Raw genomic sequence first — 23,494 nt, forward strand, 5'->3', positions numbered from 1 at the left:
ATTTTGAGGGCACACATTTCAACCCCTAACATCTGCCCACAAGGTAGAGTTTGCATGTATTCTGTTTGCCACACAAAATGAGCCAATTACTTTTGTAATTGTATTCTGTAGTTTCAGGAGTTCTTGGGTTTCATACCATGGGATTTTGGCTTTCCCAGCAGTGAGGCAGATGAGTGAAGGGGAACTTTGAAGGTTGGTCTTTGATAGCACTTCTAGAAGAAGGTTAAGGTCCAGGGAGGAAACCTGTGACTCCCGCCTTAGCCTCTGTTGGAAATGTTTGCTGCAAAATTCTGTTTCTCTTTCCTAATGAATTCTGTCTTTAAAATGGTCTCCTACATAAGGCCTGTGTTTGGAATTTAAGTTTGGTTTTTATTTGCCTATGCTAGGGCCTTAGCTGGAGGGGCCATGAATGTTTATTGATGAACATGGTCCTGACATACAATGATAAGGGCAACCAGCATTTCATATTTTTAAAATGTCTTCACATCTATCCCTCATTTTGTTTTCAAAATAACCTTTGGATAGGTGATTAGCGAGAAAGTACAGATGTTAATATTCACTTAAGATAGGGGAAAATGTGATACAGTCCTTATCACACGGAAGAGCAGAAAAACTGTCAGCTACATCTCCTGCCTGTTAACTTTTTGCTCCTTCCCTTATAAAAATCTATGCACTTAATTGAATTAGTAACCTTAATTCAATTATTAACCAGTTGTCGTTTGGCCTTTTCTTATTTGATTAGTGAGTTTGTGTGTGTGTGTTGATCATTGAGAATGTAACCTTGTAGCAATTTGCATGATTCCAGAAAGACTACAGAATAGCACATACTTTTTAAAACTGTCTACTCTGGTATGAGGGCTATCCCAGGAGAGGAATGAATTTTTAGTTAGACATTCCTGATTTATCAGAACATAAGACATTTTTCACCCTTCCAGGCTTTCACCCCTCCCTTTTAGGATCACATGCACAAATGGGAATGTGTTCTAGTTAATTCTAATTAATACTTGCACTTGCTCTGCTTTTAGGCTTTCTTTACAGAGAGGTACTTGCAGGAGCATCCTGAAGACCAAGAGAAGGTCGAGCTGCTAAAGCGACTGATAGCATTACAGGTACCGGGGGGCGGTGTGGGGTGGCCGGCCACAGTGAGTGCAGGACTCCACCACGTTCCCCTGGGCCTAAGTCTGCAAGGCCATGTTCAGGGTTGCTTTTCTTTTTCTAACCCTTATGGAACTGCGACCTATCTACACATTTGTTTGTTTGGCAAAGTGACTTAGGAGTGGCATGTGATTAAACTGCACAGGGTTGACAGGGGCCTTCTTAGAGCTGGGACAAAAGTCCATCCATTGGTTCCCTGGCCTGTGTTTCTAACTGAGAGATGTCGGCCTTGGTTTTTTTCTCTCTCACGACTTCAGTGGACATTGGTGAAAAATGCAGCCGTCCACTTCAGCCTAAGGCTCAAAGCTGTCAGTCGCTCACCCGCGGAGGTACCCAGGGCTCTGTCGGGTTTGCCCCTCAGCCCTTGCAAGGTTGAGGGCCGACTGTACCTTTATTGTGCGTGTTTTTCCACATTGTTGACCAAAGTCCGTCCGGTTCCCAAGCCCTAAGCTGAGAAGTGGCCTCATCGGACGGTGCTGTGTGTTCTAGCCCCCACCCTGCCCTTCCCCAGCCCCCAGACCTCAATGATTCTTCTCCTTGAGCCCTATCTCATTCCTCCTGTGCCCCTCTCGGCAGATGCCTCTGCTGACGGAAGGGATCCGCATCCACGGGGAGAAGCTGACGGAGCAGCTCAAGCCGCTGCACGACCGCTTGTCTTCCTGCTTCCGGGAGCTCAAGGACAAAGTCGAAAAGCTCTATGGGGTTATAACGCTGGTAGGCTCGGGCTAAGCAGCCTTCATGCTTTTTCTGGCTTCTTCCATCTTTTATGACGCTGATCAGTTTTGCAGACGCCAGATGAGTCGTAATAGCTTAGATACGGCATGAAAGCACCGGGGCAGGTGGGAGAGAGCACGTTCCGCTCTTGATGGCTCTGAGCAGTCTGTGAGCCGAGACGGAGCTGCTCAAACTCAAGCAGCCACCAGACCCACCGGGAGGGCTTATGAAAACACGGGTCGCCGGGCCATATCCCCAGGGTTTCTGATTCCGTAGATCGGGGCTTGGGGCCCACGTAGTTACATTTCTAACTAATTCCCAGTTGATACTGACCCTGCTGGTCTGGGGCAACAATTTGAGAACCACTACCTTAGAAGCTGAGGTTTTCCTAAGCTTAGACCCTGCTTATTCCTTCCTGTCTAGCCAAATTCTTATAGTTTTCGCTCCTCTTAGAAATATCATCTACTTTGATGAAAAGTTTATAGTCTTAACACCTTTGAAGGGGAGAAAGAATGGTGAATTGCATTTTTCAATGCATGTAGCTGATTTTGTGATTTTTTTTTTTTTTTGGACAGCTTTAACTTTCCTCTAGCTTCACGGATCTCCTTTTTCTTGAGTTCACCCTGTTCTTTTTAGTCGTCTTATTCTTCAAGCCCTGATTTTCAAATTCCTTCCTCAAATCAGACCTGTGAATTTCTTTTCATGTTCTCTTCTCCCTTATTCCCATACATCCATCTCCGCTGCAGTTTCCGCCGGAGTCTCTTTTTAATCATCTTTTCCAGCCCTCAGAGTTCATTTTTGTCTTCTTCCTAAGAATTTGCCTTCTAACCTGCTGCTAGTTAAGAGTTTTCTTCTCGGAACATTTGTCTTTGGCACACGATTTTCTAGAAAGCAAAGACTGTGATTTTGACTTAATGAACTTAGTCATTATTAGAACGAGGCCAGTATTAGTACATTTAATGCAGTGGTAGCTGCGGGTAATACTACTTGTGGCATTTCTTGTGCACCTAGATCAGTGTTCCAACACCGCTTAAGATTCGCCAATTTAAGCTTCAGGTCTTCAGCTTCCATCTACAATTTTTCTCTTAGGCCAATATTTCATTTAAAAAAAAAAAAAAAGACTGGAAGAAGCTAAGCTGGAGAAGCAGACAGAGGGTTCTGCTGTTTCATTGGTGGGCAAAACGCATCTTAGTTTTTCCTCTGTCATGTGTCTGGATAAAAATCGTGACGACTTTTTCTCTAGTCTTAGAAACAAGGTAGGTTTAACCGAAGTTGTGTCTGTGGCTAAGAATATAAACATTTACAGTATTTAACAACTGAGGCAGCACAATCACCAACCAACCACTCAGAATGGGGTGCCAGCCCCCAGATAAACAGGCAGCCATGCCAGCTCGTAGGGGCCGAGTTGCAGCCACCTAACCCCGAGGGGCTGTGTGTTTTTCAGCCACCCAACCTGACAGACAGGAAGCCAAGCCGCACGGGCTCCATCGTGCTGCCCTACATCATGTCCTCCACTCTGCGGAGGTTGTCCATCACCTCCGTGACGTCCTCTGTGATTTCCACCTCTTCAAACTCCTCTGACAATGCTCCCTCCAGACCAGGATCTGATGGGTAAGGGTTTGATCTTTCACTTTTAGAAGGGGTGGGGTGATGCCTTATTGATACTTGCCTCTGGTCACCACAGTGAAGCTTAGTCAATGTAGGTGCGTCACCCCCTGAGAAAAATAATTCAGAGTTCATGGTTATTAGCCTTTGGGTCACTGTCACTATCTCTCTCCTGAGGAAATGTCATTCTTAACATAATGATAACAATAGTTACTAAAAGTGAAGAATGAAAAAAATCACACCACCCTGTTCCATACCTTATATAATTTTTTCATTATTTCAGTTTTTAAAAACAATTGTTAAATTCATATTTATTTCATGAATAGGTAATATAATCACATGGTATGAAATTCCAAAAGTACATGAACAATCTCCCTTCAATGTCTGACTGTCAGTGACGAATGTCACTTCCCGGAAGCAAATGATGTTAACATTTCAGGTTCTTAGTAAGCAAGTTCTTTGTAAATACACAGGCAATACCTAAATACTTGTTATTCTCAACACTTTTTTAAATACAAATGGTAGCATTCTCTTAATCTTTGTTTCATTTAATATATCTTGGAACTTATCCCGTTTCAGAACATAAAGAGGCTCCTCCTTATGCTTTCTGTAGTTGTAGACATCTCATCATGTGTCTGTACCGTGATATAAGTTGAGTATCCCTTATCTGAAATGCTTGGGACCAGAAGTATTTTGGATTTTTGATTATTTTTGGATTTGGGGATATTTGCATTATACCAGTTCAGCATCCCTAATTCAAAAATCTGAAATCCAAAATGCTCCATTGAGCATTTCCTTTGAGCAACATGTCAGGACTTAAAAAGTTTCAGATCTTGGAGTACTTGGGATTTTGGAGTTTTGGATTAGGGATGCTCAAATTATATATTCCACCCATGCCTACTGGACATTGAGTTGGTTTCAGTCTTTCACGGTCACTGCTATGTGGCAATTAATAACCTTAAATGTAGATTATTTTGCATGTATACTAGTCTATCAGTATGAGAAAAATCCTGTAAGTGAAATGGCTCTGTCAGAGATACATATTTAGAATTTTAAAAATTATTTCTAAGATGACTTCCATAGGGATTAAATCAGTTTACATTGCTGCCAGCAACATACAAGAGCACCTGGTTACCCATCCCTTGCCACCAGATTCTATTAATAGTATCAGTCTTCTTAATTTTTGCTAATCTGATAAGTGGAAAATGTTTTCTTGTATAGGTTTTTTTTGTTTGTTTTTTTGTTTGTTTTTTTTTTATTTCTCTTGTTTTATGTGAACTTGAGCATCTTTTCATTTGTTTAGTAGCTGTTTGTATTTTATTTCCTGTGAACTGTGTTCAAATGCTTTTTTCTGTTGGATTGTTGGCCTTGTATAATATGAGTTGAAATATTTCCCGCAATTTCTTTTTCATCTTCTGACTTCTAAGTTTTTGCTTCACATGTTTTGTTTGGGTTGTGCTGATTTTTTTTTTATGTAGTCAATAAAATCAATATTTTATTTTATGACTTCTGAACTTTATGTCACAATTAAAGGCCTTTCCCACTCTACCTTTTTTTTTTTTCTTTAACTTTTAGGGTTTCACTATTCACAATTAAATCTGTGATTCTTTGGAATTTATTCTAATATAACACATGAAGGATGGAGCCAAATTTTTTTTTCCAAATGGCCACCCAGTTTGCCCTATAACATTTAGTGAGCAAACCATCTTTTTTCTACTAATTCGCAATGTCACTCTTACCAAAATTCAGATTTCTCTATGTTCTTTAGTCTGCTTATGGACTTTTCCCCTATTTCCTTGATCTGCCTATCTATTCATGCACCAAAACAGTGTAGTTTTAATTACTGTAGATTTAAAACATTTTTATTTTCTAGTATTTCTTTTCAGAATTTAATCTGTCTAGTTTTGCTCATTGCTCACTCTTGGATTAATTTGTCTAGAATCCTATCACTGTTTTTATTAGGATCATGTTAAATTTGTGGACTAACTTTAGGAAGATTGATGGCTTTTTGATGTTGAGGCTTCCTTGCCAAAAATATGAAATGCCTTTCTGTATGTTTAAATTGAAAATATTTGAAAGAAGTTCATTTATAGTTGTGTTCTGTCTAAGGTTACTATTAATGTTTTTAAGCAATCTATTACTAACATACTAGAAACTGTTAAAAGAAAAAATGCTTTATAACTTCACTTAGAGATAACCATGTTAAAGTTTAGTTATATTGATATAACACAAAAAAGTATGTGTCCTTTTTATACCAGTGGAAAAGTACTATGTCTGCCATTTTGTGGCCCGCTGCTTTATTTAATATAAATGAGTATTTACACATCATGAAGTATTTAAGATAGTGTTAAATATAAGTCAAGTCACTTGACTCATTCCATAAATTTTTAATTCTACATTATAATAACTATATCATAAAAATAACCTATCCAAATGGCACCCTACCTGGAAATCAAATATATAATTTTTCTTAAATTATTTCCACTTTCTTTTCCATTTACATAAATATCTTTACATAGCTCCAGTTATAACACAGATAGAGTTTGGTAGTTTGCTTTTCCTCCTTGTCTTATTAGCATTTTCCATATTGCTGTGTAATCTCTATTGGTATCAGTTTTTATTGCCCTTTCTGATGGCAGTAGACCATTGCATCATACAAATATACCATAATTAACCCTTCCCCTACGGTAGACTATTTAAGCTATGTCCTTATTTCTGAACAATTAATCATAAAAGTTAATTATAAATTTTAATGCAAAAATATTGTATCAGTATAAAATATATTTTTATTATTAAAAATTGTAGGAAACACATGTGTACATATAGCTTTCTGGGTATTAGTTAGGATGCATTCTAAGAAGTGTAGTGTAGGTAGGATTTGAATGCAAGCTCTCTGGCTCCGGAGCATGTGCTGTTATCTGTTGCATAAAGCTGTTTGTGGAATTTTTTTACTTGGTGGATTCTGTCTTTGCCCGTGTGTTTCATTAAGACCTTTTCCTGCGTCAGATAAATATTGACTAAGATTTTCATCTACTCATTTGATGGTCTCATTTCTGTATGTTCACACCTTGAGATGTTTGTTCAGTTGGGATTGAAAATTTAGATTTGGAACCTGAGAGCGAAGTCATGGATCCAGATTAGTGATATGAGCCGTCAGAACACCCCCAGACCTTGTGGAGTGAATTTTGACTGCCAGGTGCTCCATGTTTGTGACTTTTGTCCCTTTTCCCGGCTTGCAGGTCAATCCTGGAGCCACTTTTGGAGCGCAGGGCCTCGTCAGGTGCCAGAGTCGAAGACCTGCCCCTCAGGGAGGACGGCGAGAACCGGATCAGCAAGTTTAAGAGAAAAGACTGGAGTCTGAGCAAGTCCCAGGTCATTGCAGAGAAGGCTCCAGAACCTGACCTGATGGTAAAAAAAAAAAAAAAAGAAAACAGAAAAAAAAAACATGAGTGCACCGGAGGCTTGCTGCCACCCACCCTGTCCCCAGGCACGTCCCATGCCCTCGGTGGCAGTGCAGCACCAGACAGAGGCCTGGCTGTGCCCTGTCTCAGGACACGGCGGCCTGTGGTAGTGTCAGATTGCAGATTGCGGTGAGAAAAGCACATAGGGAGAATTTCAAGTCTCTAAATCAATATTGGTGCAAGATCTTGGACCCACAGCATAAACGTGCGGTTGATGCCTGGAGTTGTGGTTCTCGCCACTGTGTTCCATGAGTCAGTCCAAACTTCTCATTTCTATTTTGTAATTTTTTTTTTTTAAATGTACTTTTTCTTCCATTCGCCACATCGAGTGGTTAGTGTGGCAAGACCAACTTTCCCTGAGAATCGAGGTGGCTTATTTCCAACATAAATGGCACACAGTCCAACGATGGGCAAAGTCACGTCCAAAGCCAGCCAGGAAATAACCCGTGGTTCCGTGGTCTTAGGTAGCGTCTCCGGCCTGGTGCCCACCAGATGACAATGCGGGAAGCTTAAAAATGGCTCCAGGAATTAGGTCCTTCTGCAGGTTTCTGGGCAGCAGACAGGGCTGCCCAGAGCCTTGCTGGGCTCAGCCTTCCTCCCCGTGAGACCGTTTTGCCGTGTTTTCCTCCTTGGTCCTAGAGCGCGGCCAGGAAAGCACAAAGGCCGAAGAGTCTCCAGCTGGTGGACAATCGGCTGACGCCGTTTCACGGTTCTTCGCCTCCCCAGTCGACGCCCTTGAGCCCGCCTCCGCTCACCCCTAAAGCTACCAGGACCCTAAGTAAGTTCTCCTGTATCCCTTGTATTCTTTTTACTAGGGAACGGAGCATGTTTATGGATCTGAGCAGTTTTAATTAAATCAGCTACAAAGTATGTAAGACCATATTGGTTCGATCCAGTGGTGGTGGTGTGAGTGTATGATACAGTTAGCCCAGATTTTAGCCAGGAGGCCTTGGGCCACAAGGACTCGTTAAGCTTTTCTGTATAGTGACCCCAAGGGTCTTAATGTCCCTTTTCCAATTGTGAAGGTATAAATGAGGTAGAGCTGGACTAAGGCCAGACAGAAAGCAAATAACTTATGAATGAACCATTGGGTACATAGACCTGTATGGGGACAAGTATACTGGTTCCATATACTACTTACAGTCTAGCTTGGGGAACCGGGGTACACAACCCTTGAAGAGAATTACAATGTACCCGTCGTACAGAGGCACAGTGGAGGCATCAATCTGTCAGTGCCAAATGGCAGACAACTGTCAACCGAGTTTTAATCAGGTAGTTTCCTGGAGAACTGGGTATTTTCCTAAGCGCTTGGGAATATCAGAGAACACAGTACTACCATAAGTTCCAGAAAATAGTCTCATCTTCAGCTTAATAGTAAAACACCTTCAGCAAAAAAAAAAAAAAAAATAGAAATTTCACTTCAGAGCATGTGAAGCTTGTGGAGCCTTCTGGCGAGTGAAGGGTGTTACCTTTGTCACGTGGGGCAAGAGGTCTTTCTCATTCTGTCCACAGAAACCATAGAATATGGCTTTATGGCTCACACCTGTAATCCCAGCACTATGGGAGGCCGAGGCGGGAGGATTGCCTGAGGCCAGGAGTTTAAGACCAGCCTGGACAATATAGCGAGACCCTGTCTCTACAAAAAATAAAATTTGCCAGGCGTGGTTGGCGCTTGCCTGTAGTTCTAGCTACTCTGGAGGCTGAGGCAGGAGGATCACTTGAGCCCTGGAGTTTGAGGCTACAGTGAGCTATGATTGTGCCCTTGTACTCCAGCTTGGGCAACAGAGCAAGACCATGTTTCTAAACAAACTGAAAAAAAAAAAAAAAAAAAAAAAAAACAACCAAGAATGTGGCTTTAGTAATTTGATTGACCAGGTTGATTTACGTCAATGCTTAGATCTGCTTATAATGGGAAGCAGAATTTTTATGAGATTCTTTGACACATTCTTCTCTGTGTACTTAATGTCATTTCTAGGCTCCCCGTCTTTGCAGATAGACGGACTGGTGACTGCTGCTGTCCCGCCCCCACCGCCCCCCAAAAGCAAGCCCTATGAGAGCAGCCAGAGGAACTCCACCGAGGTAGGGAGACGATGGCTGAGTGTGGCCAGGGAGCACCACTCTGCAAAGACAGCAGTGGCTTTTGCAAGCTTTTCAGCGGGCAGGTTTGCCCGTAGACCGAATCGATTCTCGGTTCATTCTTGAAACCACAAGAGATAGGAAAGTTTTCAATAGGAAGAAAAGATAGGCAAGCAGACCTTTTCCTACGATTGAAGGTAGAGCGAACATCCTCTCTACCTCACCGTAGGGACAGGGGCGTGAAATAAGAAGTGAGTTCTAGTTCATATTGGAAAAGTTTACTTCTAAGTGAGGGACAGTCATTCTGCAATGGCCTCACGTGGGTTTCCTTCATTCACTCAACAAACTTCTGTTGAGTGCCTTCTATATATACATGCCAGGAGCCCGAGTGTTGGGGATGTGGCAGTGATTGTGTGTATGTGTCTGATTAGCTCGAGGAGAACAAGGGAGGGCAAGTCAGTCTTATTTCCCTTTACACTTTGCAAAGGCTGCTCAGATAAACTCAGATCAATTGGAAGCTAAAGAAGAAAGTGGGAAGGAGAAGGGAGAGTTGGGAGGGAAGGTAGGACTCACGTCCGATTTCACGTGTCTGCTCCTGCAGATTGCTCCTCCGCTGCCTGTCCGAAGAGAAGCCAAAGCCCCGCCTCCCCCACCTCCAAAAGCTCGGAAGTCTAGCATCCTCTCTTCTGAGCCTGGCTCCCAGTAAGGACCTTGCCCTCTCTCTGAACCTCCGAGTGCCTTGGCCACCTGCCGCCTGAGACCTGGCCTCCAGGAGCCGGAGTGCTCATCACACGGGGCTCCCTGCTGACTGCGCTGCCTGATCTGGGATGCTTTTGTTCTTCCGAAAGCTCCTCTTTGGTCGCTGTGTGAGGCCATGCCACGTCCCCCTCCAGTCCACAGGGAGTTCCAGAATTGGCCAAAAATCTTGTGTATTTTTCAAAGGAAAGATCTCCTTCACCGTTAATAAATTTCAGCCTCAACCGCAGAGACACGGGGGTCTGCAAAGTTCTCCTGCAGTGTTTGCAGAGCACCCCCGGTAACCTATGCCTTGGAGGGATTTCTCGCTTTGCTTCTGAAAAGCTGTGCTGAGACTCGGTTATTTTTCTCTTGTGGACACACCTATCCTATCCCATATAGCATCTTGGAAGAGGTGGATGTCAAGTTCACTTTGGTAGCCAAGATAATAGTATCTTGCTAAAGTCTACCATGTCTCCTTTGAGCAAGAAAACGCACTTTTTTCATGGAGGTTGGCCACTCTCGGGCATGAGTGGCTATCATTATTGAAAAAATCGTGAGCCCTGAGCTCTTGTGTCCCCTCACCCCGTCCTCTTGTGGCACAGGAAAGCTACCCTCTTCCTGTCCCCGCCAGAATCCTGGCACACTCCCGACTAATGGCCCTCACTGCTCCCTCGGACTGTAGACCCCTTGGAAGCTCTGCCTTTTGCACGTCCAGTTTTTGTCCTGTTACCTCCTCTGAGCTCAAATCACTGGCTACACGGGACTTAGGAGCCTGGTTCAGCAGCTGCTTTTCCACATCCTACCTACATGACTCGGTGGCCCCTCTCTGCTGCCTGACTTTACCCTGGAGAATACAGTGCAATATTTTCCTTTGATTATTTATTTCTCTTGATTGTGGAATTAATTTGATTACTTGCTAATGGTACTAATTGTCAGTGCTCCTTTCAGAAGGAAGAAACGGGGTGATTTTGATGACCAAATATTACATACACATACATAAACAGACACACAAAGCTGTAGACGTTTTGAGCTGGCAGGGCCTCAGAGGTTATACAGAGAAACCCCTTTATTTAGTAGATTAGGAAATTGAGGCTATACACAGAAAATCGTGCTACAGATTCTTACTAATAACCCAGCTTGCTCAATTAAGTTATGCCCGGGGAACACTTAGATCTAGAAGACAACTCTGACGAACTGTTTAATGCCTACCCCCAGTTGGAACAATATTTGGAATGTCCCAGATGTTTCCAAACTGCTTAGGTATTTGTGGCAGCGTCCTCTCCCCGGGGAGGTCAAGAGAGCAGAGACAGATTGCAGCTGTGTGACGTGGCATCTGCCCGCGTGCCTTGTCACCCCACCCCGTCTTCCGGAGAGACGTGATCAGGTCATCCCAAGGGGCAAGGAAGCAAAAACCGGGGATAAGACCTTCCACACAAGTTGTCGTGAGGTTCAAACGAGATGGAGTACGTGAGGGAGCAGATGCTTTTGCAACGGTCCTTTCTTTTCTCTGCCAGGCCTGAGTAAGAGCTGGAACTCTCTAAGAGCATTATTGATGCTCCTTTTTTTTTTTTTTAAGGTAATTTGGAATGTGAGCGCAGGTTAGTTCTGCACTTCTCAAAAATGTAGCATCTTTTGGAGGCTTTTGCAAAATTATGTCTGAGCCAAAGTGTTAATAAGACCTGAAGAGGATTTTAAGTGGGAAGAACTCAAGCTCCATGGAGAAAGGAGGAGGCCACAGAAAGTTTGTGTGGAGCTACGTGGAGCCTGGAACAACTTCTGAGAAGTCACTTTGCAGACTACCGAGAGGAGATTTGTATGCCTCACTCTACTTTTTGGGCTGCCATTAAAACAGAAAGATAATCTAGGTCACCAAAAAACCCCTCAAACCTCAGGCTAATCCTTCCAGCACAGTAGAAGTGAGTCCCACAGTCTGGTCTTTGAGTGGAGACTGGGGAGAGAGGATCATTAGTGCCCAGATGCCTGCCCTGTTTTGATAGAACGTGTTTTTCCATATGATTCCCATCCCACATGCATGGAAACGATAGCTCTCTCCTGCCTGAACACAAAGGGTTCCAGGTAGTGTTGTGGATAATAGGTCAGAGAGGACATCGAAGGTTCGTTGCTTGGGAAGCTATTGGGTAGGAAGGAGTCACGTTTGACAAAAAGTTATAAATAATGCCTGTGCTGAAGTCAAAGAGGAAAACTGCAAAGAAATGTCTCATGATTACTCTAAATATGGAAGAGATAAGGAGCAGGGAGGAAAAAGGAAAATATCTGGTCTTTATGTTTCTTGCTTAGAACTCTGGAGTATTAGAAGACATTGAGATTAGCCCCCAAATTGTCACAACGTTTGCAAATATTGGTTTGTGGGTTTGTGATGGTATTTTTTTAATCCCATTTTTCTCTCTCTGTCCTGGTGACTTGTCTGGCTTTGAGATTTTTTTTTTTTTTTTAAGAATTGTGAAGAGTTGTAAAGAAGGTAATATTCAATATATATTAAATGTTCTTATGGAATGCCAGGCACTGTACTAGTCCCTCGAGATGTGGTAGTTTGACATGTTCAATGGGAACAGCCCCCGTGTATAAAGGCAGATCACACTAGTGTGCTGTAGGATTGGAAAGTGAGTAGTATGAGATAACAGTGAAACCCCGAACAAGGCTGTCGGGCCACGGGTTGCTTCCTCCTCCTCCACCTTACCCCCTTGACTTTGACAGAAATGCAGTCATTTGCTCCTGCCAGAAGAACCCATTGAAAACTGCAGCCACACAACAATGCATTAGAGAAAACAAGATGTGAAGCCAGATCTAGCTCTTTCCTAGCTGGGAGAGTCCTTCCCCTCTAGTTGCGTCGAGGTCTCCGGCCAATTTCTTATTTTAAAATTGAGAGGGAGCTTACATGCAGTGAAGTTCACACACCTTAGGTGTGCAGATGGGTGAGCGTTCACAGAGCTTTACACCGGCGTCCCCACCTTTCAGTTACAGGCGTTGGTTATTTCCAGCACCCCAGGTTCCCGTGTGCCCATGGCACCGTTTTCTGGAAAGGTATTTAGAAGCCCCTTCAAATCTGTGCCTTCCCTTCCTCACGTCTCAGGTATAATGAAGGGGGAGAAAAACCCCGCCGTCACCACAAAACAAGACTAGAAAGAGTTGGGTACCTTTTAGCAAGTCAATTTGTAGTCAGTTCCTGGGTCTCAATTTCCTCATCTGTTTAAAAAAAAAAAAAAGAGAGACTACATGAGTTTTAGAATTATTTCAGCCCCAGCTGCTCTCATTTTAAATGAACAAAAAGAGGGAGAATCAGACGGAAACTAAGTTATGGACAAAAGCTTCTAGGTCCAGGCACTGTACTTTTCCCATTTTTCATCCCAAGTTGGTGCTTTGATCCTGCCATGCCCTGGCTATTAAGACAAAAAGATCTGTGGACATTAAAATTAGGACTATGCCAGTAATCCAGTACACATTGAAATATTGACACAAATCACTATAACTCTCTGCAACAATTTATAAACAATGTCATTTCCATAACAGTCTTCAGGCTTCACCAGCTATATGCCTGTGTGCATTGTAACTAGACTTTCAGTTCATTTTAACAATTATGCCTTTTTTTCTCTATATCATTTGGGAAGTTGATAAATATCACTTCCTTGGAAACTTTCATTCAGCTATATGTCTGTTTTTTTTTTTTTTTTAATTAAATTGGAAAAGGTAAGTTTCTCTTTGGATGGGTTGAAACTTGAACCATCAATTCTGTAATAATTTGCAGAAGGAAGAAAGTGGTTTTTCCTTTCAGGTGAATGATTTCAGTCTGATTCTTAGGATCTAACCAAAGCTGGTCTCCCGTATGTGCTGTCCAAACTCATCTATGAGTCACATTTTTGTGTCAGTTGTTCACCTAAACTTTGTGAAGAATTCCTTCTATATGATTTTGTAACTAGTTGGATTTCAAACATGGGCAGTTAGGATGGCGTGCATTGAAGTAGAAGACTTTTGTTCAGATTTGCTGTTATTTATTTTTTAAATTAAAAATGGAAGTGTATTTTAAAGTTTATCGTGTGTTTAGTTTGTTATTACTCTTAGATTAATGAGATGAGATCAGTCCCAAATTTGGTAACTGTTCGTCCTTTGGGATACGCCACACCCAGTGTCTTTGCTTGTTCCCTTGCAGGTGCTGCTGTTTTAAGCCTGGAGTCTTGTTGCCCAGAAGTGATAAAAACTGCAAACCATTTGGTTCATTTCACCTCTTCCTTCCAACCCTTTGGCAACTGAGCTGGCAGTTTTCTGATAGCTCATTTAATGTACCTGGGTTCCATTTCTTTACTCGTTCGCCACGGATAATTAGGCAGAGGTCAGGAGAGAGAGAAAGAGGTTAAAAGGGGTAGGACTTACGTGGAAAGGAGAGGAACTGCTTCTCAGACTAGGTTGAATGCTGGTGTCACACCCCAGACCGATGACATCAGAATTGCTGAGGGTGGAGAGTGGGACCCCAGGAATCTATGTTTCTTTTCAGTCTCTCCCCCATGTTATCCCAGTGTTGGGCCAAGGTTGAGAAACCTCTACCTTAGAGGAAATACAGCTTCAGAAAATTGGTGTTGTGTTTAAGATGTGTTTCATAAAATCCCTGCTGGTGGCACGTAGGATCAAGTTGGAGTAGGAAGGCAGCCACACTTCAATGAAAGTATTAATAGCCCCACTGATTAGTCCTGGGCTTAGGCTTAAGATTTTTTTTTTCCCCAAGAAAGATTCACTAAAATAACATTTCTCCCTGAGGACCCTAGATCCCAAAAGAATCTATTCCAGTGCTTTGAAACATCTTCAATCTGTTGCTTTTTAGAAGCAATAGGCTCCACTCTGTGTGCATGAGAATCACCGGGATGCTTGTTAAAAACATCCCAGTCTTTGGGCCCCAAAGACTGAGACCATAGAGCTGGGGAATGTTTTGGGATCTAGGGTCCCCAAGGAGAAATACTACTCTAGAGCTTTTTCCAGTCATCTATGAGATACGGCAACTTCTAAAACTTGCTAAAATGATCAATTTTTAAGCCTCTTTTTTTGCTACTTGATCTTTTAAAGCCATATACTTTCAAGAACCCATCTCATTAAATATATCATTTGGTGTGTTTCCTCACCCTTTATTTTGAAAGACTGAAGATTTTTTTTTTTTTGGAAGCCATATTGATGAGTTAGATGGCTCTTCTGATGTAGGAAAACATTTATCATTTTAATAAAGGGGCCATTTTCACTTCTTCCTCTTGGACATTTGGGCCATTTGAGAGTCAACGGTATCCAACGTGCTCACATGACCTGCAAGCTACCAGATGTCACTGAAAGCCTCTGACATCAGCATCAGGCACCTGCACAAGCATCTTTTTATCCCACTCGGGAAGGCCCACAGCTGGATCCAAAGAACTCATCGCAAAGACAAACTTTGGCAAAGGAAACCTGGTGCTCCGAGCAGGATGTATAAATTAGGTGGGTGTGTTGTCAACTAATGTAAAGATTATAAATTATATTATTTTCCTTAAAAAAAGGCAGTTGGTGAGTGATTGGCAAACGGACGCCTCTCACCCTGCTCGTTTGTATTGATGAATGAAATAATACAGTTTTGCTTTTGTTTCCTAGAGCCAGTTGTGGATCACATCACTGCCTAATTTTACTAAAGAGGTGAAGAAGTTCTTTGATTCAGTTTTAGAGATTCTTCAAATGCAGGCATTTGGGTAAGCTAGCGTTGTGCACTAGCAAATATTTATATTAAAAAGGAACAGTTTTTTCCCCCCGTGGAATGTTTCTGCCCCGTGTTTTCAACTTAGCACAGGTCTCCCCCTTTTCTGAGATAGAGGGAGGGGGGAGGGGAGAGGTTTCATTTGTCTGATTAAAAGAGAAAAAAGGGCCTGGATCTTTGCCATGTCAATTTATTGCTGAGACATTGGACACGTTATTTGAGATTTGAGTTTTTCAAGTGATCTCATAGCCACTTGGAAGTTGTGTGGGTAAATGGGAATATTACTGCCAGTGCCTGGGACCTCACGAGAAATGGTCACCAGTAAAACTAAGTTGACTTATGAGCCCCAATGTCCTGTTTCAGCCCCAATTAACAAAATAACCCAGCTTCCAAAGTTCGATTCCACTGACTGCTCATCCCAGAGCGGCACCGGAGCAGTGAGCGTGGAACTGGAGAGGACTGAGTGGGTCTGTTAAATTCCCTGAGCCCAGGTTCTTCATTTTAAAGTGAAAACAATATCTGCGTTCCAAGGTTGTTACGCTGGGTAGTGAAAATAGGTGTGTGCATGTCTAGCACTAAGCCTGACGCTGGTCTCCTTGGGGAAGGAGTGGTGGCCGGGCTGTTTGACCAGAGGACGCGGGGACCACACAGTCCTGTCTCCAGTGGACTATCTGCATTCCTTCACGTTTCTCGAATGAAATACCAAAAGATCAAACAGGTAAACATGCTATCATTTTTAGGCCTTAACCTTAGTGTGCAGCACTCGGACAGACCCCGTGGACTAGGAGTCCTGCGAGGCTTCCTCTCCCCCAGCCTCTCTCGGGTTCCAGGTGACTTTTAACGGGATTGGGGGTGTTCTAGGGAGGAAGCCTTGGCCGCGGCCCCACCTTACTCCTGCAGAGTGTGTCAAAGGGGAAGTTACAATCCCATAGAAACTGTAGCTGAATCGGTTGTTTCTGGCTGGACCAGAATGTGGCTGTCCTCCTCGTGGGTGCAGGGCAGGGGTGCTGGACAGCCTGGGGAGCTCATCAGTCCACAGGAGACACTGTCCCCTCTCCCTTCTGCCACCTGGGCCCACACGTGGACGCCTCCCTTGGGTGGGCTCACAGCGTCCCTCCCCCCAGAATTCTGAGTTAGAGAAAGACTTCACATTTATGCCACTGCATTCACAGCACAGCACTTTATTATGAAACACGTGCAACTCGGTGTCAGAATTTCTGAAATTCACACAGTTGACAGACACTCAGTGGGTCACGAATTTCAGTGTCAGAATTATGCTTAAGTATTGATCCTTCTGGCCCAGTGGATTTAACTCTTCTTCTGCCCAGTTTCCTCTTCAATCAGACTTTCCTGGAAAATAGTTGAGTAACAAATATGTAGAGGTTGGCTTTAGTAATTGAATTTCCTTACCTTTTTGACATTTTAATCTCTAAAAGATTGAACGAGAAGGAAAAGGTCCATTTGCTTTTGTGTGCAAGAGAGATATGATCGATTGTCTTTTTAACCTGCTTAAGAAACACAAAATCTTCATTAATAGTTAAAGGTTAGGATGTGAGGGAGTAGATGGAAAAAAGGTCTGATCAATCAGTTTGCTAATTTTTTTTTAAGAGATGAGGGGGTCTCACTCTGTCACCCAGGCTGGAGTGCAAGTGATGACCCTCCTGACTCAGCCTCCTAAGTAGCTGGAACTACAGGCGTGCACCACCATGCCCGGCTAATTTTTAAATGTTTTTTAGAGACAGGCGACTTGCTATGTCACCCAGGCTGGTTTCAAAGTCCTGGGCTCAAGCAATTCTCCCACCTCAGCCTCCTGAGTAGCTGGGATCGCAGGTGCAAAGCCACCATTCCCAGCTTTAATCAGTTTGCCAATAAGCCAGCCTTTGCTTTCATTCCTTCATAATGTCATGTTTGGGAAATTTCACTGCTTGCTACTATTTTTATCATGTAGTAAGCAAGATTAGAAAAAGAATGGAAATAAAGATGTCTGCCCACTTCTTTCTTTGTCCTGTGGGTATGGAAGTTGAAGTCACAGGCGAAAATTAAAATTATAACTTATCTTCATATGTGATTTATTCAGCCTTTCCCTGGTCCTGGCTGTAACTGATAATTAACTGTAATACCTTCTGACTACTGCAAATAAGTAGACCATGAACTCAGAGAACACCAATATTGAATTCGGATTCAATTTTTATATTAATTCTCTTTACACTTTCTTTCATCAAAAACTTTTATTAGATTATTAGATGTCCATTTTTGGTAGATGTGGCTATAGTCCTATAAGAAAACTGGACATCAACACTGTGGCTTTGAATTATAACATTATTGGTTTGGAATTTTTATATTCCAAATGATGGGGGGGGGGAAACAACCTAGAGCACTATCTCTGATTGCTGCATTCCCCAGGGTTCTGGAAAATCATGTCTTATCAAGTGCAATTGCAGAACCAGGTGGAGGGGTGTGGATTTGCCTACAGAAGAGTAGTCGAGGGGCTTTGAGGATTATACTTGAAGAACTGAAATATAGTGGTGGGAAGAAATTTGTCAGTCATCCCAAAGGCTAGAGCCAAGGTCAGCAGATAATGGTTACAGAGATTTAAATTCAGCTTTTAGGGGGGAAACATGGAGAGGGGGGTTCCAGCCCTAGTGCTGTCTAACCACTGAGCAGGAGTGTCATGAGGGCCCCAGCTCAGGAGGTATCCCCGCAGTCAGGAAGGTAAGCCCCGCGGTGGCAGGGAGGTGGCCGTGCTAAGCGGTCCCCAAGGGCCTTTCCACCTCTAAAGCTCTATGTTAAGATCACTGTAACTCACCAGGGCGCCTTTCAGGTCCCCGAGGGGTGAACGTGGATGGCGGATGGTGCATTCAAAGTGCTGGGGTTCTGCTAGTTGATCCACCTCTTTGGCTATCTGAAGAAAGAGAATGTCATTCTTGGAGACGGAGATAAAGAAATGAAATGGTATTTTTTTTTATTTCCACCAAAAAGTGTCTGTGCGGAGTGAGATCAAGGAGGTTATGGGACCGCGTGAGGGGCTGGGAAAACTGCAGGACTGGGGTGGGGTCTTTGAGGACACAGATCTGCCAGCAGGCGAGTCTGCAGAGGAGCTGGGGCCGGGAGGTGACGGAGACAGTAAGAGGAGACGTTTTCTCCTTAAAGATGATGACAGTAAAGTACTTCGTGCCTCAGGAGGGGACGGTGCCTGCAAATGAGTTTACAGCTGCGAATAGCGTTGGTTTTTATTTTCTATATTTTACTAAATAATGTCATAGTAAATGAGATTTGCTTCACGTCTACTCTGTGGAGAGCAGACTTCGGATTGTCGGGCTTCCTTATTTAATACTAAATTATCTTTATTATTTCTCCCAGAAGAGAGATTTCTTTCCAATGAAAACGAAATGGTTTTCAGTTTCTCTAGCTAGGTTCCCATTCTCAGCCCTATGTTATTTTTTTTTTTTTTTTGATTAATGAGCGAACATAGATGGCCTCTTTCATGAAATCCTTAAGCTCATGTCTATGAAATTAAATCCACCACGTTTTGCACTGTACTATTTTGTCGTCCTGAGTTTGCTAACTCCTATATTCTCCAACTTCTTTGCTTAGATGCCCTTGTCAGGGAAAGGAAATTCTAGGGCATGCATTCTTGAGAAGGATACCTATTTATAAATTATAAAAATGCACTACTGATCTATTATCATAGATATTTTTAAAAGATAAAATAAGAAAAAGACATAAACAGAAGGTCTAGGATTTTCTTCCCAAATCCCAAAGAATCATCTTCTAATAGAGAGACCTTGACTCCATCCCATCGTTTCTAACTTCTTTGGCAATTCCATACTCTCAGAGGACGACGCGTTATCTTGTGCTGGTTGCTGTATTTTCTTGGAATTTGTCCTGCTCTTTGTTTCTTTAGTCTCTGTCTGAGTTGAAAGTAGGAATGGGACTTCTACCTGGTGAGGGTCGTATCTCCCTGGAGTATCTGGGGTGGAGCAGAGTAATGCCACTGCAGCTTGTGCCGAGTGTTTAATATAGTTAAATTGAATCAAATAAGCTACGTCTTATGTTGAAGCTAAGAGAAACTTACCTCGTGGAAAGACTCAATCACGTTTTCGGCATTTCTCTTTCCCCCGGGGCGCAGTCCGTAGGACCAGTGCTGGCTGGAGCAGCCCTCCACGCATAAAGTCAGCAGGATGAGTCCAACTAGAAGTTTTGGAATTGGCGCCATTCTAAGGAACAAGAATGTACAATCAAAATAGAGCCAGGCTGGGTTAAGTAAAAAAGGTAAGACCTCTTTAGTAAAAAGGCTAGTGGTATCTGCTTCTTCAGCCCTACAGGAGAGGGACGTTGGAGTCATCTAATTCTCCCACACAGACACTGAAACGCAGACCCCTGCTTGCCTGCCTTGAGTTTCTTAGCCATTGGGGACAAAAATCAGTACTTGAAACTCACATGTTAAGGACTTTTTAGTATTAAAGTGGTCTATTTTTATTTTTATGATTTATTTGGCTATCCAAACCCCATGTTTCATCCCTTAGAAAATTCACCTTTTTGCCTTAACATTTTCCCCATCGGGTTAATCTTCACCTCTGTCCTTCCTGAGATAAAGAGAGCCGGGACATCTGCTCTTACTAAGGCTCTCTGGCTGATATAAAGTTGCCTGACATTAAATAGCTACACCATGGTACTAATGACATTTTACTATCTGTCCTCTAGTCCTTCAGGCATTATTGCTGGCTGGACCATCTGTGGGAAGGAGCGAGGACTCAACGCTGTTCAAAGCGGTAAGTCCCAGACCAGGTGCCTCCCTATCAAAGGGGGCCTCTACTCACCTAATGCAATGTGTCTCCAAATTAATTTTCATTTGATGAGGAAGAGGCTACAGACAAAGGCAATACTGGTTGATGACCTGTGAGGTTCCCCAAAGGCTGAGTTGTGGCTCGTGGTGAAAAGGACAGTGAAGGTCAAGGCTTCTTTAGATACCATGACACCTGGACTCAGCCGTTGGGGTATAAAGTGCCCTGCAGACATACAATCGCATGCAATCTGAAAAGGAAAATTAGTGCTGGAAACAGAAAGCACGTTACCTGTTTAGAGGCAAAGAGGCAAAAGGATCCCAGGCTTCCCTCGAAGTGTGTTGAGACTGACTTTCCTATTTTCCCAGCTTCCTTTTTATATGAAGCTTTTCCAGGACATTGAAATCTTTCCCGCTGGTAAATTACACTGCACATTGGACTACGCTTTCTTTTTAATAGTATTTTTTTTAATCCTCACATAAAACCCCTTAATGGTGTATATAATTGGAACACCCCCTGGTGTATCTGTTAAATGTGCTTAAGTCTGGCCATTAAAACTTCAGCTGAAACTTTTATAGCTGAGGCCACAATTCAAACAGATTAAAATCTAACTAGGTTGGACTCCCTTGAGAAAACTGGCAGACTTAGCAAGAGTTCAGGGAAAATAGATGGCTTAGATTAAGGGAAGTTAAATGCACACATAAAAACTTTCACCAAAGGAGGCTATGCAGTGAATAGAGGAACTTGAGTCAAGATGCCTGGGAGCTGGGCTCAGCTCATAGAGTCCTCATTGTAAAAAGGTTTAGACTAGATGATTGTAGAGTTGCTTCCAATTTAAAAAATCTGATGTAATGGCCAGGCACACTGGCTCACAGCTATAATCTTAGCACTTTGGGAGGATGAAGTGGGGGGACTGCTTGAGGCCAGGAGTTTGAGACCAGCCTGGGCAACACAGTGAGACCCTGTCTCTACAAAGAATATGAAAAATTAGCTGGGCATAGTGGCACACACCTGTAGTCCCAGCTACTCAGGAGGCTGAGGCAGCAGTAATGCCTTAACTTAGTAATGCATTCACTAAGGATAGGTTTGAATGAGTCAATGAATGAATAAAAAGTGGGAACCTTTTAACCAGATAAAGCCTAATGCTTTCTCTTTCAGCATCAGAGATAAATTTTATCTGACATAGAATTAAAACTTCATGTACAATTGGCTATAAGGCCTGTTACATCAGCTAAGCTTTAAGATGGTTGAAAAATAATTGGGTAATTGTTCATTGTAGAGCTGGGATTGGCAATTTCCCTGCAGGTAGGATGCTAAACTGCTCAGTCATGGCCCAGTACCTTCTGGAGTAATTCTATTTGCAAGGATTACCGAGCAAAAAGAATGGCATCTTGCCCAAATACACTCCGTGGCTTTGCTCTGCAATGTCTGTGGAGGTTGTTCCATCCTCATGATGGGGTAGAGAAGAGGGTAAACTTTAAAGTGTAATTGCAAATAGAGGGGAATTTAAAACCTAAGTATTTGACTTTATTTCATTTAGACATTTGGACTAAGAAGTGCCATTCTGATATGAGGAGTGGAATCTCATCTCAGTGTAATATGTAAGTAAGGAGAGGCTGTTTTTCAACAAGAGTTCATTATGTTTGAACAGCGTTAAAATTGGCCAATTCATTTCCCATTTGCTTAAAGAGATGTGCTTCTAAGTGTTGCTTAAGCAGAACATGTGGTCTTTGATTAGGACTAATGAAATGGGAATTAAGACTTGTGACCACTAATGTCAGGTCAGTCACTTCTCCCTGCATAGGCACCACTGGATTTATTTTAGGTTATTTCTGTCAGTATTACGTTTTTGAAAAATGCTTTGAAGATTTTAAGATGAACATAGCAACATGGTCTATGAATTCATTCAGTATACTGTGTGTCCACCAATTCTGCATCGGCATTGTCTTAGGTCACACAGATCTCAAAGGCAAAAGCCGGATTTGTTGCGTCTTGCTTTCTTTGGAAACAAATAGGTTATCAAACAACTACACAATTAATGAGTTTTTGATGTTTAGTCACAAACTTTGAACCCTTTTATGATTCTGCTGTTAGGTCAATTTACCATGGAGTTAAACTTAATAAATTGGGTTTAAATAATTGGATTTTATATTTGTTATAATTTTTTCCCCTAAATTTGAAAAAATGGCTTTAGAGGAAAAACTGCTTCATTTTTGACATCAAAACACCTCAAAATGATTATAACAATGATGATTTTGTGATCTTGCTGACAGACGAACAACTCTTTTTTTGCCCTAATGTAAAATCTCAGCAGGAAGAACTCAAGGTGCTCTCCTGCCGACATGTCTAACCGGGTTGTGAAAGGGTTTCAGAGAATTAATCTTAGGATAAGGTGCTTTATACTGAAATAATGGAACCACTTTTCTTTGTAGTAATGAACCTTTTAATTTTAAAGATACTACTTCCTTGGAGATTTAATACAATTCTAGCGTTTCTCATGTATTAAAGATGATTTAAAGTGGACTTAGAGTAGGATTTACAGTATTAACTGATTCACAAAATGAACAACTGGAGAAAATTTTCCAAGTCTTGCTTTATGATAGAAACCCTCATGGGAATGATAAATTTACATTTTGTACTAAAATTTTCTTGAGACTAGTTGGGGGAACTAGATAGACTACATTAGAGTATAACATGTATTGCTTTAGGTAATTACTTGAGTACCAACTTTTATCAATGTACATAAAGTAGCTAATTTAAATTTAAAACCTTTGTCGAGTCATCCTTCCAACAACTCTATTTTTACTTATGTGTACAGAGGTTTCATACACATGGGGTTAATGGAAGTTTTACTATTTTGAAACTCTACTCCCTCCTTAAAATTCTGTCTCCTAGTTGGTCAGGCACAGAATGTTTTGGGGGGCATACTACTTATCCAGCCTAAAAAAGCTAACTGTTCATCACCTGAAGACAATGAACAGAAACAGATGAATTATTGGGAAGGCAGTCTTTTTCTCTGTTCAGAATTAATAAACTTTGTGGTGGTAGCATGGTGGGTTTGTATAAGAGGGTCCTAAAATAATCATGTTTAAATCAATGAATTTACTTGAATGGTACTTAAAGAGACTAATCCATAGCAAGTGTTATGCTGTATTTCCTTTTCTACCCACACCCTCAGGGCTGGTCACGAACACATATTGAAGAAACGTAAGCAAAATACAGAAAGTGCTGATTTTCAAAGG

The 23,494-nt window shown here is 42.2% G+C and overlaps 2 protein-coding genes and 1 long non-coding RNA gene across 5 annotated transcripts in view; 2 read left to right on the top strand and 1 right to left on the bottom strand.

The window, feature by feature from the left end:
* Positions 1-13,795, top strand: part of DOCK5 (dedicator of cytokinesis 5) — a 165,217-nt gene extending 151,422 nt beyond the window's left edge. Inside the window, exons 46-52 of the mRNA XM_045535787.1 lie at positions 1,026-1,109; positions 1,732-1,869; positions 3,314-3,480; positions 6,714-6,882; positions 7,575-7,713; positions 8,911-9,014; positions 9,613-13,795. Coding sequence (XP_045391743.1) covers positions 1,026-1,109; positions 1,732-1,869; positions 3,314-3,480; positions 6,714-6,882; positions 7,575-7,713; positions 8,911-9,014; positions 9,613-9,717 — 906 coding nt within the window. The 3' untranslated portion in view covers positions 9,718-13,795. The remainder of the gene's footprint in view (positions 1-1,025; positions 1,110-1,731; positions 1,870-3,313; positions 3,481-6,713; positions 6,883-7,574; positions 7,714-8,910; positions 9,015-9,612) is intronic.
* A 1,187-nt stretch (positions 13,796-14,982) lies between these two features.
* LOC123626636 lies at positions 14,983-23,493 on the top strand. 2 transcript variants are annotated; one of them, XR_006730948.1, is made up of 7 exons: positions 14,983-15,218; positions 15,369-15,463; positions 16,074-16,186; positions 18,290-18,420; positions 20,173-20,240; positions 21,793-21,853; positions 23,431-23,493. It is a non-coding gene; the product is annotated as an uncharacterized LOC123626636 (long non-coding RNA). The 2 variants fall into 2 exon arrangements; XR_006730949.1 differs by lacking the exon at positions 16,074-16,186.
* Positions 18,078-20,396, bottom strand: GNRH1 (gonadotropin releasing hormone 1). 2 transcript variants are annotated; one of them, XM_045535786.1, is made up of 3 exons: positions 20,289-20,396; positions 19,544-19,685; positions 18,078-18,370 (listed from the first exon to the last, which is right to left on the bottom strand). In XM_045535786.1, the coding sequence occupies exons 1-3, from the start codon at positions 20,318-20,320 to the stop codon at positions 18,242-18,244; spliced, it is 303 nt and encodes a 100-aa protein (XP_045391742.1). In that variant the 5' UTR covers positions 20,321-20,396; the 3' UTR covers positions 18,078-18,241. The 2 variants fall into 2 exon arrangements, with proteins under 2 accessions (XP_045391742.1, XP_045391741.1); XM_045535785.1 differs by lacking the exon at positions 20,289-20,396 and having other exon boundaries at positions 19,544-19,813.
* Position 23,494: the final 1 nt, after the last annotated feature.

The sequence above is a fragment of the Lemur catta genome, chromosome 22 (genome assembly GCF_020740605.2).
Source record: "Lemur catta isolate mLemCat1 chromosome 22, mLemCat1.pri, whole genome shotgun sequence".
Taxonomy (NCBI): Eukaryota; Metazoa; Chordata; class Mammalia; order Primates; family Lemuridae; genus Lemur; species Lemur catta.

What these genes read in the sequence shown, in the direction of transcription:
- GNRH1 (XM_045535785.1), bottom strand. Translation starts at nt 19,813, where the DNA reads ATGACTCCAACGTCCCTCTCCTGTAGGGCTGAAGAAGCAGATACCACT. An exon ending in TGATTGAGTCTTTCCACGAG is followed by an intron (nt 18,371 to 19,543) that starts GTAAGTTTCTCT and finishes CTCTTTCTTCAG; the next exon opens with ATAGCCAAAGAGGTGGATCA.